General features: G+C 62.5%; 1 protein-coding gene across 2 annotated transcripts; it reads left to right on the top strand.

The window, feature by feature from the left end:
• The first annotated feature begins 867 nt into the window (after nucleotides 1–867).
• Nucleotides 868–12,642, top strand: PITX1 (paired like homeodomain 1). Of its 2 annotated transcripts, XM_045829306.1 has the most exons (4): nucleotides 868–1,065; nucleotides 6,458–6,699; nucleotides 8,974–9,206; nucleotides 11,116–12,642. In XM_045829306.1, the coding sequence occupies exons 2-4, from the start codon at nucleotides 6,531–6,533 to the stop codon at nucleotides 11,656–11,658; spliced, it is 945 nt and encodes a 314-aa protein (XP_045685262.1). In that variant the 5' UTR covers nucleotides 868–1,065; nucleotides 6,458–6,530; the 3' UTR covers nucleotides 11,659–12,642. The 2 variants fall into 2 exon arrangements, with proteins under 2 accessions (XP_045685262.1, XP_045685260.1); XM_045829304.1 differs by lacking the exon at nucleotides 868–1,065 and having other exon boundaries at nucleotides 6,202–6,699.
• Nucleotides 12,643–12,911: the final 269 nt, after the last annotated feature.

Below are 12,911 nucleotides of genomic sequence, written 5' to 3' on the forward strand. Positions count from 1 at the left end.
CCACTTGGTTTCCCCCACAAGGCTTCCCTTCCAGGTTACCTGGCCATGGGCAACACTGGAGAACAGTCACCTGCAAATGGAACTCAATCTCCGCCAAGTCCTGCCCATCTCCCAGTGGCCACCAGCCAGGGAGAGGCCAATAAGGCCTCATGCATGGCTTCGTCCCCTGTGCCAGGGCCGAGACGGGCCGCTGCTGGATGGCGTGCAGGCGAGGAGCTGGACTAGGGGCCACAGAAGCGTCTGTCCTTGTTGGGGCTTCTCCCAGTTCCTCCTCAGCCCAGCCCCTGAGAGGAGGGTGGGCGAAGGGGATCCTCCAGGCAGGGCAAGCCGGGTGGTTGCCCCTCCCCAATCACACACACACCCTGGGGTCTGTCCTCAAACCTCCGAAGCTGCCGAGCTCTGCGCCAGCGACTCTCCCTGCCAACACGCAAGACCAGCTCCCTCCCGCAGGCTGAGCAGAAAGGGGAAAAGGTCGAATCGCAGAACATGGTCCTGACCGTCACCTGGCAGGACCCAAGGAAATTCTGACTAGACCCCGACTAAAGGGAACTCGGGGTCAGGTGGGAAACTGAGCCCCAGGGAGAGAACGTGCAACAGGTCAGGCCGGGACCCGTCTCGGCTTCGTCCGAATGCGGCCGGGCCCCTCCTCCGAGAGCCAGTTCCCAGGCTTGCTCCCTGGCCTCAGGTCCTGGCCACTGCCGCACAGACCCCTGCCTGCGCCCCGAGGGAGGCCCGGACCCCTAGCCCGCAGGACCGCACGCTGCCCCCTCCCCGCTAGTCCAGACCAGCGCCTCGCTTCCCCTCCCCACTTCCCGCCTCCCCGCCCGTGTCCCCGCCTTCCCCGCGGGCGACGGGCGGCGGCAGCGGGAGGAGCGGGCCCAGCCGAGGCAGCCCGGACCTTGCATGCTGGGATGTAGCGAACCAGCGGGGGCGAAAGTGCGCGTGGAGCTGGAGGCGCAACTGGAGCCGGGGCCGCCGGAGTCGAAACCTGAGCCGGAGTGCCTGACGACCTGACGACCGCGCACAGAGCACACCAGCCGCACACACCGCGCAGCCCGGGGTGGGGTAAGAGTCGCTGGGACGCGGGCTTTCGGTCTCCGCGGTATTGGAGCTGCGGGAGGTGGTGGGCGGGTTCCGCGCTGTCTGCGCCCGGCGTACGCGGGGCCCGGCGGGCGGCGGGACTAGCGCAGCGCTAGGAAGCCGGGCGCCATCGGGGCAGCGCAGGCAGCGGGTTTGCGCGCCCAGCTCAGGGTCACAGCTGCCGCTGCCCGCACTACCCCACCTAATCGGCGGGCCCACCCCACGCTTCGGTCCCGGGCACCGCAAAAGGGCAGAAGCTTCGAGGGCACAGTCCCGGACGGCTTCCGCAGCCCCTCCTGGTGGCAGGGGCCGCTGAGGACCGCTAGGAGACAGGGAGGGCGACAGGGCCGCCTGCCCTCCCCGCTGCGGGAACGGGCGCCGGCGCGAGGGGAAGCGATGGCCCCTCGGCGCGCCGGGGACTTCGGCTTCAGCTTCGTGTCAAGAGGGTATTTTTCCTAAACGAAACTGCTTCGTTGGTTCGCTTGTTCGTTGGGGCAGCTACGCCACAGAAAAGCCACGGCCATCGGCCTTGGCTGCAGCGCTGCTCGCCGCGGACCCCGACGCCCCGGAGGCGCTCCCAGCCCCGCTGCCTGCCTCGCTGGCGCGGGTCGGGCTTTTTCTTACCCTGAGAAAAGCCCCAAATGCTCTTCGCAAAATTCAATAAAGACATTCCCGGGGCTTCTTCCAGGGTGTAGTTGTTGGCGCAGCGTCCCCGAGCACACAGCCGCTTCTCCAGACCCGGGTCTGGAGTCCCGAATTTGACCAGCCTTCTGAATCCGCGCGGATTCAGCGCGGGCCAGAGGAGAGCACCGCAGAAATGGGAGCCTCAGGCTGGAAGCCTGGCTCCGAGGTCTTCCTCTTTAGGCATTCCCTTCCTCTTAAAATACTTAAGTTGACTTCTCTGAGAAACGGAGCCTCAGTGTTCTCTGGCATCCCACGGTCTCTGGCAGCCAGGAGCGCCAGGGGGAGGCAACCCGGGTTGCTGTCCACTGGGTGGGGGGTGCAGATTCTGAGGAAAGGCAAAAGCTACAGGCAGCAGAGGCGGCGCAGGAGGGGGCTTGCTGGGCCCCTGCCCCTTCTCCAGACTGCTTGGGGACTCCTGATCTTTACCGGGAAAAGGAAAGAAAGCAGACTGGGACAGGGAGACCGGGCTCCTGGACTGTAGGACACAGAGGCGGCATTCGCTGACCTCCCAGCAGGGCTCAGAGTGCCCTTCTCTCTGCAAAGGAGATCCTGGGAAGAGGAGGCTGTGATACTGCAAAAACCGACCCTCTGCTCCCCAGTTACTCGACCAGCCACTGCCACTTTCCTGGCCTTCTCTCCTGCTCGGCCCAGCCGCTCTCAGGAATCGGATACCCACGGTGGAGTTGGGTGAGCCAGGAGCAGGGACACCAAGGGGCCCTCACCAGCTGCTGGCAAGAGCTCTGAGTTCCAGGGTCCCACGGGCACCCCACCTAGCCATCCTGCCTGAATACACCCCAGCTCTCTCCCCACCAGGTCAGGCGGGGGAAGCCCAGCTGACAGGAAGCTTCAGGTCGGGGTCCCCTGAAGTCTCAAGAATGCAGTGAGATTGCTCCCAGCGCCTACCTGAGCGCCCCTTTCCCCCCTCACCCAGTAATTACATTCAAAGAAATAAAAGCTTTTATTGGGGAGGGGGTCTTAGACCAGGCGGAAGGCCGTAGGTGGTCCCGTCTGCACTCCCAAAAACTGGGTTTTCTAGTTTGAACTTCTCCATGGCCTAAGAGGCTTAGGGCTGGAATGTCCCGGAGAGCTGTGGATGGCCCTGGGGGCAAGCCCCAGCACATTCCTCCCCTTTTCCTAAAATCCTTCCATTCGTATTTGAAGATTAGGGCAGGGTACCCCCATGAATGGGTGGAAGGATGCCCTCCGTGAGCACCCTCCAACCACCCTTCCCAAATCAAAGTACCAAACCATTCCTGGGGGCAGAGCCTGTCTTGAGGGAGCCCAGCCCCAGGAGGGGTCCCCGAGCAAGTACTTCAACCCCACGGGAGCCCGACTCCTCTCTGCTCACCCGGCCAGGACTCTAAGTCCCAGTTTCCCTGAAGTATAAAGTCACTGATAGCTCTGTGTGGCCTGGAGGGTGGACAGCAGGGCACCTGGTTCCGACTCCAGAAAGCCCCCTTCCCTCCCCTCCTCATGTCCCATTGTCCAGTGCGCTGGAGGCTGAAGCAGCAGGCGGGGATGGCTGTGTCCCATTCGGACAGGGGAACTGAGGCACAGCACAGGCTGAACCTTGCCCAAGGTCACACAGCAAAGCCAGGGAACACTGGACCCCTACATTTACTCCTGAAAGACAGCTGCCTCCTGTCCCGTTTGTGTGTGTGTGTATGAGAGAGAGGGGGGGAGATATCTGTGACAGTGAAAGAAAGAAGCCCCTACCCTGCCTGGGGTATCGGCCCGTGGAGGGTGTGGCTGGGGACAGAGAGAGAGTGCACCCAGGTCCCTTCTCCACAACACCCGGGAGCAGGCCAGGGGCCCCTGTGCATTCGGCACTGCCCAGATCCAGCAGAGCAGATTCGCCAGGGCAGTCTCCCAGAGGCTCAGCCCCTCTCTGGGGCTCAGGACCCTGAACATATGAAGCATCGCCCACAGTAGCCCGAGGGCATTTCCATCCACAGAGCAGGCATGGATATCCCCAAATTTAGGGAGTATCTTGGCTGCCTAGAGCACTGCCAGAGGCTTGGGACCAGAGGGGCACACAGCAGGTGCTCAATAACTGCATTAAATCCATCAAGAGTGAGTGACGCAAGCCCCCAGAGTGAATAGTTAAAGCTGCAGAGTCACAAAACAGTCCCCATTCATGGAAGGCCTGACTCTTAAGACCCTCTGGGGAGTGGACAGGCTGTGACCCTCAACCCTGTGATACCCACAGGCAGACCATTTATCCCGGGTCCCCACCCAGAAGGTACTGTGCTTCCCACCTTGGCCTGAACACACCTCCTTTCCCCTGCTGGCCAGGTTTTGTGCCAAACATCGTCGGCATTGTGGGACCCGAGGCCCGGTGGTGCATACACCTATGTGACTGTACTCAGCACTCTGTGTGAGAATGCAGTGAGTACGTATGTCTGTGGGTACACAGCACACTTATATGTGTGTGCACCACATAGGTGTCTGCGCACGCTCCTGTGCCCTACCCGTGGCAAGCTGTCCAGTCCCAGTAAAAGCAGCCACAGCATAGTAGGTGAAGGGGCACTCACGGGCGGGCGCGCAGCAGCACCTGGGGACTTCCAAGGTACCTGCTACCTCGGAGACTCAGCCGAGAACTGTGTGGTAAAAGACGGGGCTGATGACAAATGCTGGGCAACCATACCTCACCAAGTCCCCCTCCTACCTCGCCCCCACACATGCTGGAGGGGGGGTGCTCAACTTAGAGAAACTTCCGTTCGGGAGGAAAGGGTAGGATCAGCTGAGACTCCCCAACCCCAAGTGCGAGATGCTTCTGGCCTCTGCCTCAGACCCTGCCCCTGTCCTCACGGGCACCCAGTGAGCGTGGGCCAGGCCCCGAGGAACTGTGCCTTCTCCCTGGGGCCCAGAGCTGCCGGCCTCAGGGTGAAGCCAAGGGAGTCCGAGGCAGCCTGGTTCCGCCCTGCGCCTGTGCCTGCCCCTGCCCCTGCCTCTGCGGTCCTCACCAAGGAGCTCAGCTTGGGGGAGGACCTCTGAGGGGAGCCAGGGTGAGGGCTCAAGGCAGTGCCTGCAGAGCACCCCAGGGGCTGACAGCTTGCACGTTCCCCCCAAGCAGGGACACCCCCCACCCAGGGGGAGACGAGGATGCACTGCGCCCTGGGGGAAGGCAGCGGGCCTGGAAGTAGGACCGTGTTTGTCCCCGGCCAGTGTCCAGCCCTGCACTGCTCCTGTCTGGGGGGCTGGTAAGCAGGGGAGGAGCGGAGGGCGGCCCAGGGTCCAGCTGTGGCCGGCAAAACAGGTCAGGGTCGCACCCTACCGCCCCAGCTGTCACCTGTTTACTCAAGACTCTGCGGACTCAGGGCCAGTTAACAATTGCTGAGCAAAATCCTTCAACAAACTCCACGGAAGGAGGAGGACTGCAGGAAGGGATCATTCTGGGGAGCAGGGAGGGGACCGTGCCCAAGAGAAGCTCCACTGGAGGCCTCCTGGCTGCGGCCCGCGGTTGTGAAAGTGCCCTCACCTGGCCTCCCAGGCCTGCACGGGGAGGCCCCAGGCGGCAACGAGCCTGCCCTGAAGGGGGCAGAGGCCCACCCTGTGCTTGGTGGATTTGGCCAGACGGTTAAAGGTGCAAAACGAGGGGAGAGAGCCCCACGGAAGAGGCTGTGGGGCTCGGTGGTGTTCTGGGGGTCTCCTGCTGCACTCGCCAACGGCCTGGAGCCAACAGAAACGTTTCATCTGATTAGAAGCCATCAGTTCTATCCCAATCCCGGAAAATTGACTGCGGTGCAGAGGCGGGGGCCTAAGAAGCAGCCTCGGGGGGAGAGGGTCCAAGCTAATTAGGAGGCAGCATCCGGGGGCCCATTAGAGCGCAGGCTGCTGTCACTCAGCTGGGCTCCGGTCCCCGGAGAAGAGGCTGAGGAAGGAGGGGCCGGTGGCCCCTCGACGAGGACGCTGCTGGGAGCTGGCGGGACGGGCCCCGGGCTCTGCCCCTGCCCGGGCCCTGGCGCGGAGGCGCCCGCTCGGTGCGATCCTGCTTAGTGAACGTGCACTCGTCCTGAGCTGTTCTCGCCCGGGGGCTGGGAACTTCTCGGCCCAGATAGGAGTCGATTCTGAGCGAAACAAGCCTTTCGGGGCTCGAGGTGGGCGCGGGACGTGCAGGCCAGACGCGTTTCTTTTGTGCGGCCCAGGGAGAACTCGGTGTGTCACCGGGGAAGGAGGGAGAGGCCGCGGGGGGTGGGGAGAGGGGGCGGGGAGGCGAGGGAAGGTGCCTGGGAGGAGGGCGCGGGCGAGGCGGGGAGGGAGGGCGGCAGAGAGGGCGCGCCGGCGGCGCGGGCGGCTCGAGGCTGGATTCCGCCCGCGCTCCCTCGCTAGCTCGCTCCCGCCTCCCAGCCCCCTCCCACCCGGGCCCACCCCACCCACCACCCCTGGCGCAGGGACTGCTGGAACCTGGCGGTACGCGCTGTCGCTTTAAGACAGATTCTGCCGGCGCCGGCCGGAGCCTTAGAAACCGGCCCCGGATCGGGTGCCGGAGCCGGGGCCGGGCGGGCGGCTGAGGCCCGAGCGGCGGGAGCGGAGCGCGAAGCCGGGCGCCGGGTCGCGAGGAACCGCTGCTGCTGCCGCCGCCCGCCCGGCCCCGCAGCCCCAGGCGGCCCATGGGGCGGGCGCAGCGACGCTGCGGGCGCGGGCAGCCCTGGGGGGTGGCCGCTTAGGCACTGCGCTCTTGTCCCCTCAGGTCGCAGCCAGGGCGGCCGGGCGGCCCAGCCCCGGCCCCGGCCCCTGGAGCGCCCGCTGCGGTCCCCGCCTCCATGGACGCCTTCAAGGGGGGCATGAGCCTGGAGCGGCTGCCAGAGGGTCTGCGGCCACCGCAGCCACCGGCGCACGACATGGGGCCCGCCTTCCACTTGGCCCGCACCGCCGACCCCCGCGAGCCGCTCGAGAACTCCGCCAGCGAGTCGTCCGACACGGAGCTGCCAGGTAAGCGCAGCTCCCGGGAGGCGCACACGGAACCCGCCCCGGCGCGCGGGGCACAGGCCTGGCTTCCGCGCTTTGGGTCGGGACATTTCCTTCTCCCGTTCTCCATCTGCCCGCGAACGCGGATATTCACTCGCTCCGGGAAGCGGACGTTTAGTGCCGTTCGAAGGCGCTCCCACGCGGTCCCCACTCGCCCTGAGACCGGCCGATGCGCGGACGGACCGCCCTGGAGGCGAACTGACAGCCCCCTTTGACCAGGAGCAGAGACGGGGGAAAGCTAGGTTCGCGCAGCCGGCGCCGCGGGCCGCTGGGGCCGAGGGGAGCAGATCGAGAAGGGAAGGGGGCGGCGGGCGACAGAAAAGCGCCCAGAGCACCACAGCGGGACAGACACGCCGGCCGTGGGTGACCGACGGAGAAGGGGACACCAAAGCGAGGGGGTGGCAGGAAGAGTCCGGAAAGCAAACTTGGGGGCGAGGCGGGGCGACAACCTCAAGGAAAAGGAAAACAGGGGACAGCGAGGGGCAGCGGGCCGGTGGGTGCTGCGGGGCTCGGGGCAGGACCCCCAACCTAGGGATCCCGGCCCCACATGTGTCGCGTCACGTCGCGGGAGCCGGGGGCCGCCAGGCCGCCCAGCCAGGGCCCGGACTCTGCTCAGCCGCGTCTCCCTCGCCACTGCCCCACTGTTGGAAGTCCGCTCTTCTCCCCGGCCGAGCCGGCCCCAGGGCGGGCGGTGCGAGCAGGCGCGGCCGATCCCCGCCGGCCTGACCGCCCGGTCCCCGCTCAGCTCCCGCACTCGCCGCCCTGCCCCGGCGCCGCCTTGGAGCTCCCCACTGCCCGCGCCACCCGCCGCTCTGCGCTCATTTTTTCCTCCACCACAGAGTGCTTCTACACGGGTTTTTAATCATTATTTGTTTCTGTTTTGCATCCCTAAGTGACTTTCTCTGAGAGGTTCTGTTTGCTTGGTTTTGTAAAACAATGCTGAACTGTGCTTTTGTTTTCAAAAGTTTTAAGCGTGGCCTTTGCTTAGTTTTTATTTTTAAAGCCCAGAGAAACACAGTTATAGGTTGTTTTAAAAAATATATGAGGGTAAATTTAAATTTTTGACTGTTTTTCTATACAGAAAGAATTACCCTAATAGGCATATTTCTCTGGAATTTAAAATATCTACATGCAACATTGTTCTTTGGGAGGTTCTTAAAAGTCAATCCAAAATGGCGTGTTTCTCAGTTTTTCAAAATCCATTTCAAAATCCGGTGTTAACTGGGGAATTTAAGTTCTCTAACTATGGTGTTGTATTTCCCCGGGACTTGAATGCTGCCTCTGGAAGGACATCACTGAGAAGGGGTTAGAATGCTCGCTCCAACCGCGCGCTGATTTTTAAGTCCCCGAGAAGTGAACGCCACCCGCCTGGCGTCTGTGCACCAGCACTGTGTGTACTCAGGGGTGCGTTTCTGGCGCCTTGCTTTGCATCTGCTCTGTGTTCCTGCCGGACTCTTTTTAAGTTTGTGGCCCTTTCTATGCTTTTAGGCACAGAGCTGTGAACTTTTAGGGGCTTCTGTGTTTTGCTGAGTTCTTTTTTTATGTTTCGCTGTTTCTACGACTGCTTGCGTTTTGTGTGGCTACGAAGGAGAGGCCAGAAGAGCACCCAGGTCTCCTAGACAGAGTCTGTCAGCCTGGCTGCCTGAGCTGCAGCCTGAGAACTTTCCTGGGCCTTGGGACGAGAGGCCTGGAGCTGAGGCCCAGGACGGGGCTGCCTGAGTCTGCCTGCCGGCCTGCCTGCCTGCCCGGTGCGGCTCCCAGGCAGCCCTGGAGAGAAGAAAATGGAGGGGCTGCGGGTCACGCTGCCCGGCTCAGGCTCCACCGACCCACTAGCTGAAGGCTAGAAAAATTTGATCCCCGTTCAGGAAAGCAGAGACTTCCTTCAAATTTAGACCAACTCTTGAAAATGGTACATTTGCGGTGACATCAGAAGTAGGGCTCAAGCCTAAGCCTGAGCCAAGCTAGGAGAGTGGGCCCTGCCCTTCCAGGAGCCCAGGCCTGCGGTGGGGCTGCCGGGCTGCCGGGCTGCGGGGCTGCGGGGCTGGGCTCTTCTCCAGGCCCCCCAGACCAGAGGCGACTACTGACCAGAAGGCGCCTAGCGGGCTCTTCCCAGTGGAGACAATTCCAGGGCCCCCGGCAGGAGGGAGGGTGCTGATGGCGGGTCCTTCGATGGAGCCGGGATGGGATACACCAGGGCACAGGCACAAGGTGACCGGAGCCCCATTCTGCCTGCCTCAGAGAAGGAGCGCAGCGGGGAACCCAAGGGGCCGGAGGACGGTGGTGCTGGCGGCGCGGGCTGCGGAGGTGCGGAGGACCCCGCCAAGAAGAAGAAGCAGCGGCGGCAACGCACACACTTCACGAGCCAGCAGCTGCAAGAGCTGGAGGCCACCTTCCAAAGGAACCGCTACCCCGACATGAGCATGCGGGAGGAGATCGCCGTGTGGACCAACCTCACGGAGCCACGCGTGAGGGTGAGCCGGGGCGCGCGCGCGCGCACACACACACACGGCTGCCGGCGCCTCGGCCGCAGCCCTCCGAAGCTAGACCCGCGCTCAAGCTTTCACTGTTCCTCATCACACAGACCTGCTCCCTCTTCCCAATGTAGCAGATTCCACCCTAGGCCGTGTCTGCCCTGCTGCTGCCAGGCCCTTTGGCCGCTAGCACCCTCGCCCGCTGCCGTCTGGGATCCCTCTGACCCGCATCCTACCGACCCTCTGGCTCGACCGCAGCCCCAGCCCAAAGACCTGTGGCCCCAGGAAACTTTCCCTGCCCTGTATGGCCCAGGGCCTACCCAGTGGGGCCACCCTAGACAGCGCCTATAGTTCCCCACCGCTGGGGACCTCAGAGTGCCGTTGCTCCACCCCACCCCCCAGAAAAGGGAAAGGCGGGTCCTGCCTGGTGGCCTGCCACAGGCCTGAAAGGTGGGGAGTCTCGGGGTCTCAAAAATTCCTGGACTGGTGGTCCCATCCATCCCAGCTTCTCCAAAATTGCTGGGCTTGTCTCCCTGACTCGTCCCTCACCATTCGACCAGTCAGTAGCTGGGTCTTTTCCCTAATTCCATTTCCTGTAGGGATGGGGTCAGGTGTGGGGGATAGCTCTGGTGAGCGAGTATCTGCCAGGTCCAGTCCCTTTGGAGATAACAGGTTTCCTACCAATACCAAAGGGCACCCTGCTTCTCCTTGCCCTTCCGTTCCCAGTGAGAGCAAGGCTCTCCTACCAACGCAGCAAGGGAATAATTTCGTCTCTGGTGCACAAATATTTAATCATATTGGGAGCATGTCTCAAACCAAACCCAAGTCCCACCTGGGCTCCCTGCTACAACCCCCGCTCCCACTCCTCCCCCCTCAGGCCTGCCAGCCTGGTGAAAGGCACTCCACAGTCCTGCCGTTTATGGCGGGGTGGGGGAGAACCAGGCAGCTCAGTGCTGGCACTGAGGAAGGCTGAGCTACAGGGTCGGCCAGGCAGCTGCGGAAACACAGCCCAGGGCTGGAGGGCTGCCAGAGGGCATGCAGGGGAAGATGGGCGAGGACCCGCCAGATAGGTGTGGAAAGAAGGGTCCTGAATCAACTTTGTGGGAGAAAGTGGAGGGGGACATTAGAGAGAAACTAGTGAGGAGTGGAAGGAAATCAAATATTTGCAGAGAAACATATTTGGCATATACTTAGGTGGCAGAGATAAAATTAAATATTTAAGGGAGAAGCAAAAGAAACAAGTATTTGAGAAAATAAAGAATCAACTATTAAGAGAAATTGGTGAAGGTCAGATATTTGGAAAGGAAGGAAAACACTAAATATTTGGCGAGGAATCAAAAGCATCAAAATGGGGGTAACGAAGAAAATGGACTGTTTAAAAAAAAAAGAAAGCGATTCGGCTAGCGGGTGGACCAAACGAAAAAAAAAATTTGGGAAAGAAATGAGAATATCAAATATTGCAAATAAAGATGGAAACAGACCATGTGAGGAAAGGAAAGCAGGTTGGAGAGTGGGGAGGAGTCGGAAGATCCTAAGTTTCAGGGAAGAAAAACACCTTTTGTATTCGAGGGAGAAGAAACCAGACTGGCTGTTGAGGAGCTGGCTCGGGCCGGTTGGGGGAGAAAGTGAAAGACGGCCTGGTTGAGAGAGGAAGGAGAAAACGAATATTTGTTAAAACTAGAGGATCCATAGTAGTAGACAAAAAACGGATTTAATCTGGAGAAGAGGATAGAGATCAGGAATCGAGAAAGGCTAGTATTTTCTGGGGACAGGAAAGCGACCATTATGGAGAAAAGGCAGGGGCGGAAATATCGAAGAAACTACGTTCAGAGCGAAGGAAGTGAGGGGGGGCAGGGGGCGCCTTCCCGCCCTGAGCAGCCCTGACCCCTGTCCTGCCCCGTTCCTCCAGGTCTGGTTCAAGAACCGGCGAGCCAAGTGGCGGAAGCGCGAGCGCAACCAGCAGCTGGACCTGTGCAAGGGCGGCTACGTGCCGCAGTTCAGCGGCTTGGTGCAGCCCTACGAGGACGTGTACGCAGCCGGCTACTCCTACAACAACTGGGCCGCCAAGAGCCTGGCGCCAGCGCCGCTCTCCACCAAGAGCTTCACCTTCTTCAACTCCATGAGCCCGCTGTCGTCGCAGTCCATGTTCTCGGCACCCAGCTCCATCTCCTCCATGACCATGCCCTCGAGCATGGGCCCGGGCGCAGTGCCCGGCATGCCCAACTCGGGCCTCAACAACATCAACAACCTCACCGGCTCCTCGCTTAACTCCGCCATGTCCCCGGGCGCCTGCCCGTACGGCACGCCCGCCTCGCCCTACAGCGTCTACCGGGACACGTGCAACTCGAGCCTAGCCAGCCTGCGGCTCAAGTCCAAGCAGCACTCGTCGTTCGGCTACGGCGGCCTGCAGGGCCCGGCCTCGGGCCTCAACGCCTGCCAGTACAACAGCTGACCGCCCGGCCGGGCCACGCGGGCCGCAGGGCGCAGGGGCGGAGGACGCACGCGGGGCCCAGCTAGCGGCTCCCGGCCGCGTGCCTGCGCCGCCCCCTCTTCTTTCACCCCACTCCGGGTTGGTTTTGTGTTTGCTTTTCTGGACCCCACTCTGCCCTCCAAAACCAGTCAAAACAAAAAGACGGAGCGAAATTTCGGAGCGAAATGCCGCGAAAAAAACGGATGAGTTGCAATTTCCCTCGGGATGGTGCGGATGGTGTGTGCGTGCTCCGCTGGGCCTCAGCGGGCCCCTCCGCGCAGAGGACGCGGCGCGGGAGGCAGGCACTCAGGCCCGGAGGCCCGAGAGGAGGCCCTCGTAGCCCGCGTTCCTGCCGCGCTGGCCCCGGGCTGCGCCGCCGCGCCAGTGAACTGGACGCGCCCGGGACCCGGGATCCTGGCCCCGGCCCAAGTAGGAACCAAGATGCCCTCTCCGAGCTGGGCCTGGCCGAGCGAACCTTAGCTAGATCCGGATCCGAGTTGGAGCAGGTGTTCAGCCGGGGATGACGGTGTCTAGCCCGGGATCGAGGACTCGCCCGAGGAGCCTCGCGCGGCCCTGGCGCATCCCGAGAACCATCGCCTGCCCGGCGCCCGGGAAAACTATTGTAAGGCTACGTAGCAGCAGCTGGCGGTGAGAGGACGGGGTAAGCTGTCTCCGAGCACCCCAGCGTCTCCGCAGACCCAGGCCCTCTGCTCCGCTCCCAGGCTAGGAGGTGGCCCCTCGGTCCGGGCGCAGAGCCTCCTCACCGCCCGCCGTGCAAGAGTCGAGCCGGGAGAGCTCGGGCGCGGCCAGGGCCTCGCGCCGCGCCCACTTTGCACGCCCGCTCTCCGGCCCGCTCCCCTGTTTACAGCGTCCCTGTGTATGTCGGACTGACTGTATAGAATTATAAATCTGTCTATATCGACTTGTCCATGTACGTCTATTAAAAACATAGTACGAGCGTGCTAACCACTGCCGAGCCCCGACTCCTTCTTTCATCTGAGGAGGGAGGCGGGTAGAAAGGGAAGTCTGCCTCCGGGGGTGCCGAGGGTAGGAGGGAAGAACGGAGACGCACCCCTCCAGGGCCTGTGCCCCTACTTCCCCGCCGCCGTTCCAGGCCTGTCTGCCCGGCTCCCGTGAGGGCGCTGCCGGGCACTCCAAGCTTCCAGTCTGCCGCGCTGGGCGCTCACCCGTGGGGCTACTCAGACTTGGCGCTGCCGACGCAGGCCGCCTTAACC

The sequence above is a fragment of the Phyllostomus hastatus genome, unplaced genomic scaffold, assembly GCF_019186645.2.
Source record: "Phyllostomus hastatus isolate PE091 unplaced genomic scaffold, TTU_PhHast_1.1 phas_contig_150, whole genome shotgun sequence".
Lineage (NCBI taxonomy): Eukaryota > Metazoa > Chordata > Mammalia > Chiroptera > Phyllostomidae > Phyllostomus > Phyllostomus hastatus.

Coding starts and splice junctions, on each gene's coding strand:
- PITX1 (XM_045829306.1), top strand. CDS start 6,531: ATGGACGCCTTCAAGGGGGGCATGAGCCTGGAGCGGCTGCCAGAGGGT. Junction 6,700..8,973: donor GTCCGACACGGAGCTGCCAG/GTAAGCGCAGCT, acceptor TGCCTGCCTCAG/AGAAGGAGCGCAGCGGGGAA. Junction 9,207..11,115: donor TCACGGAGCCACGCGTGAGG/GTGAGCCGGGGC, acceptor CCGTTCCTCCAG/GTCTGGTTCAAGAACCGGCG.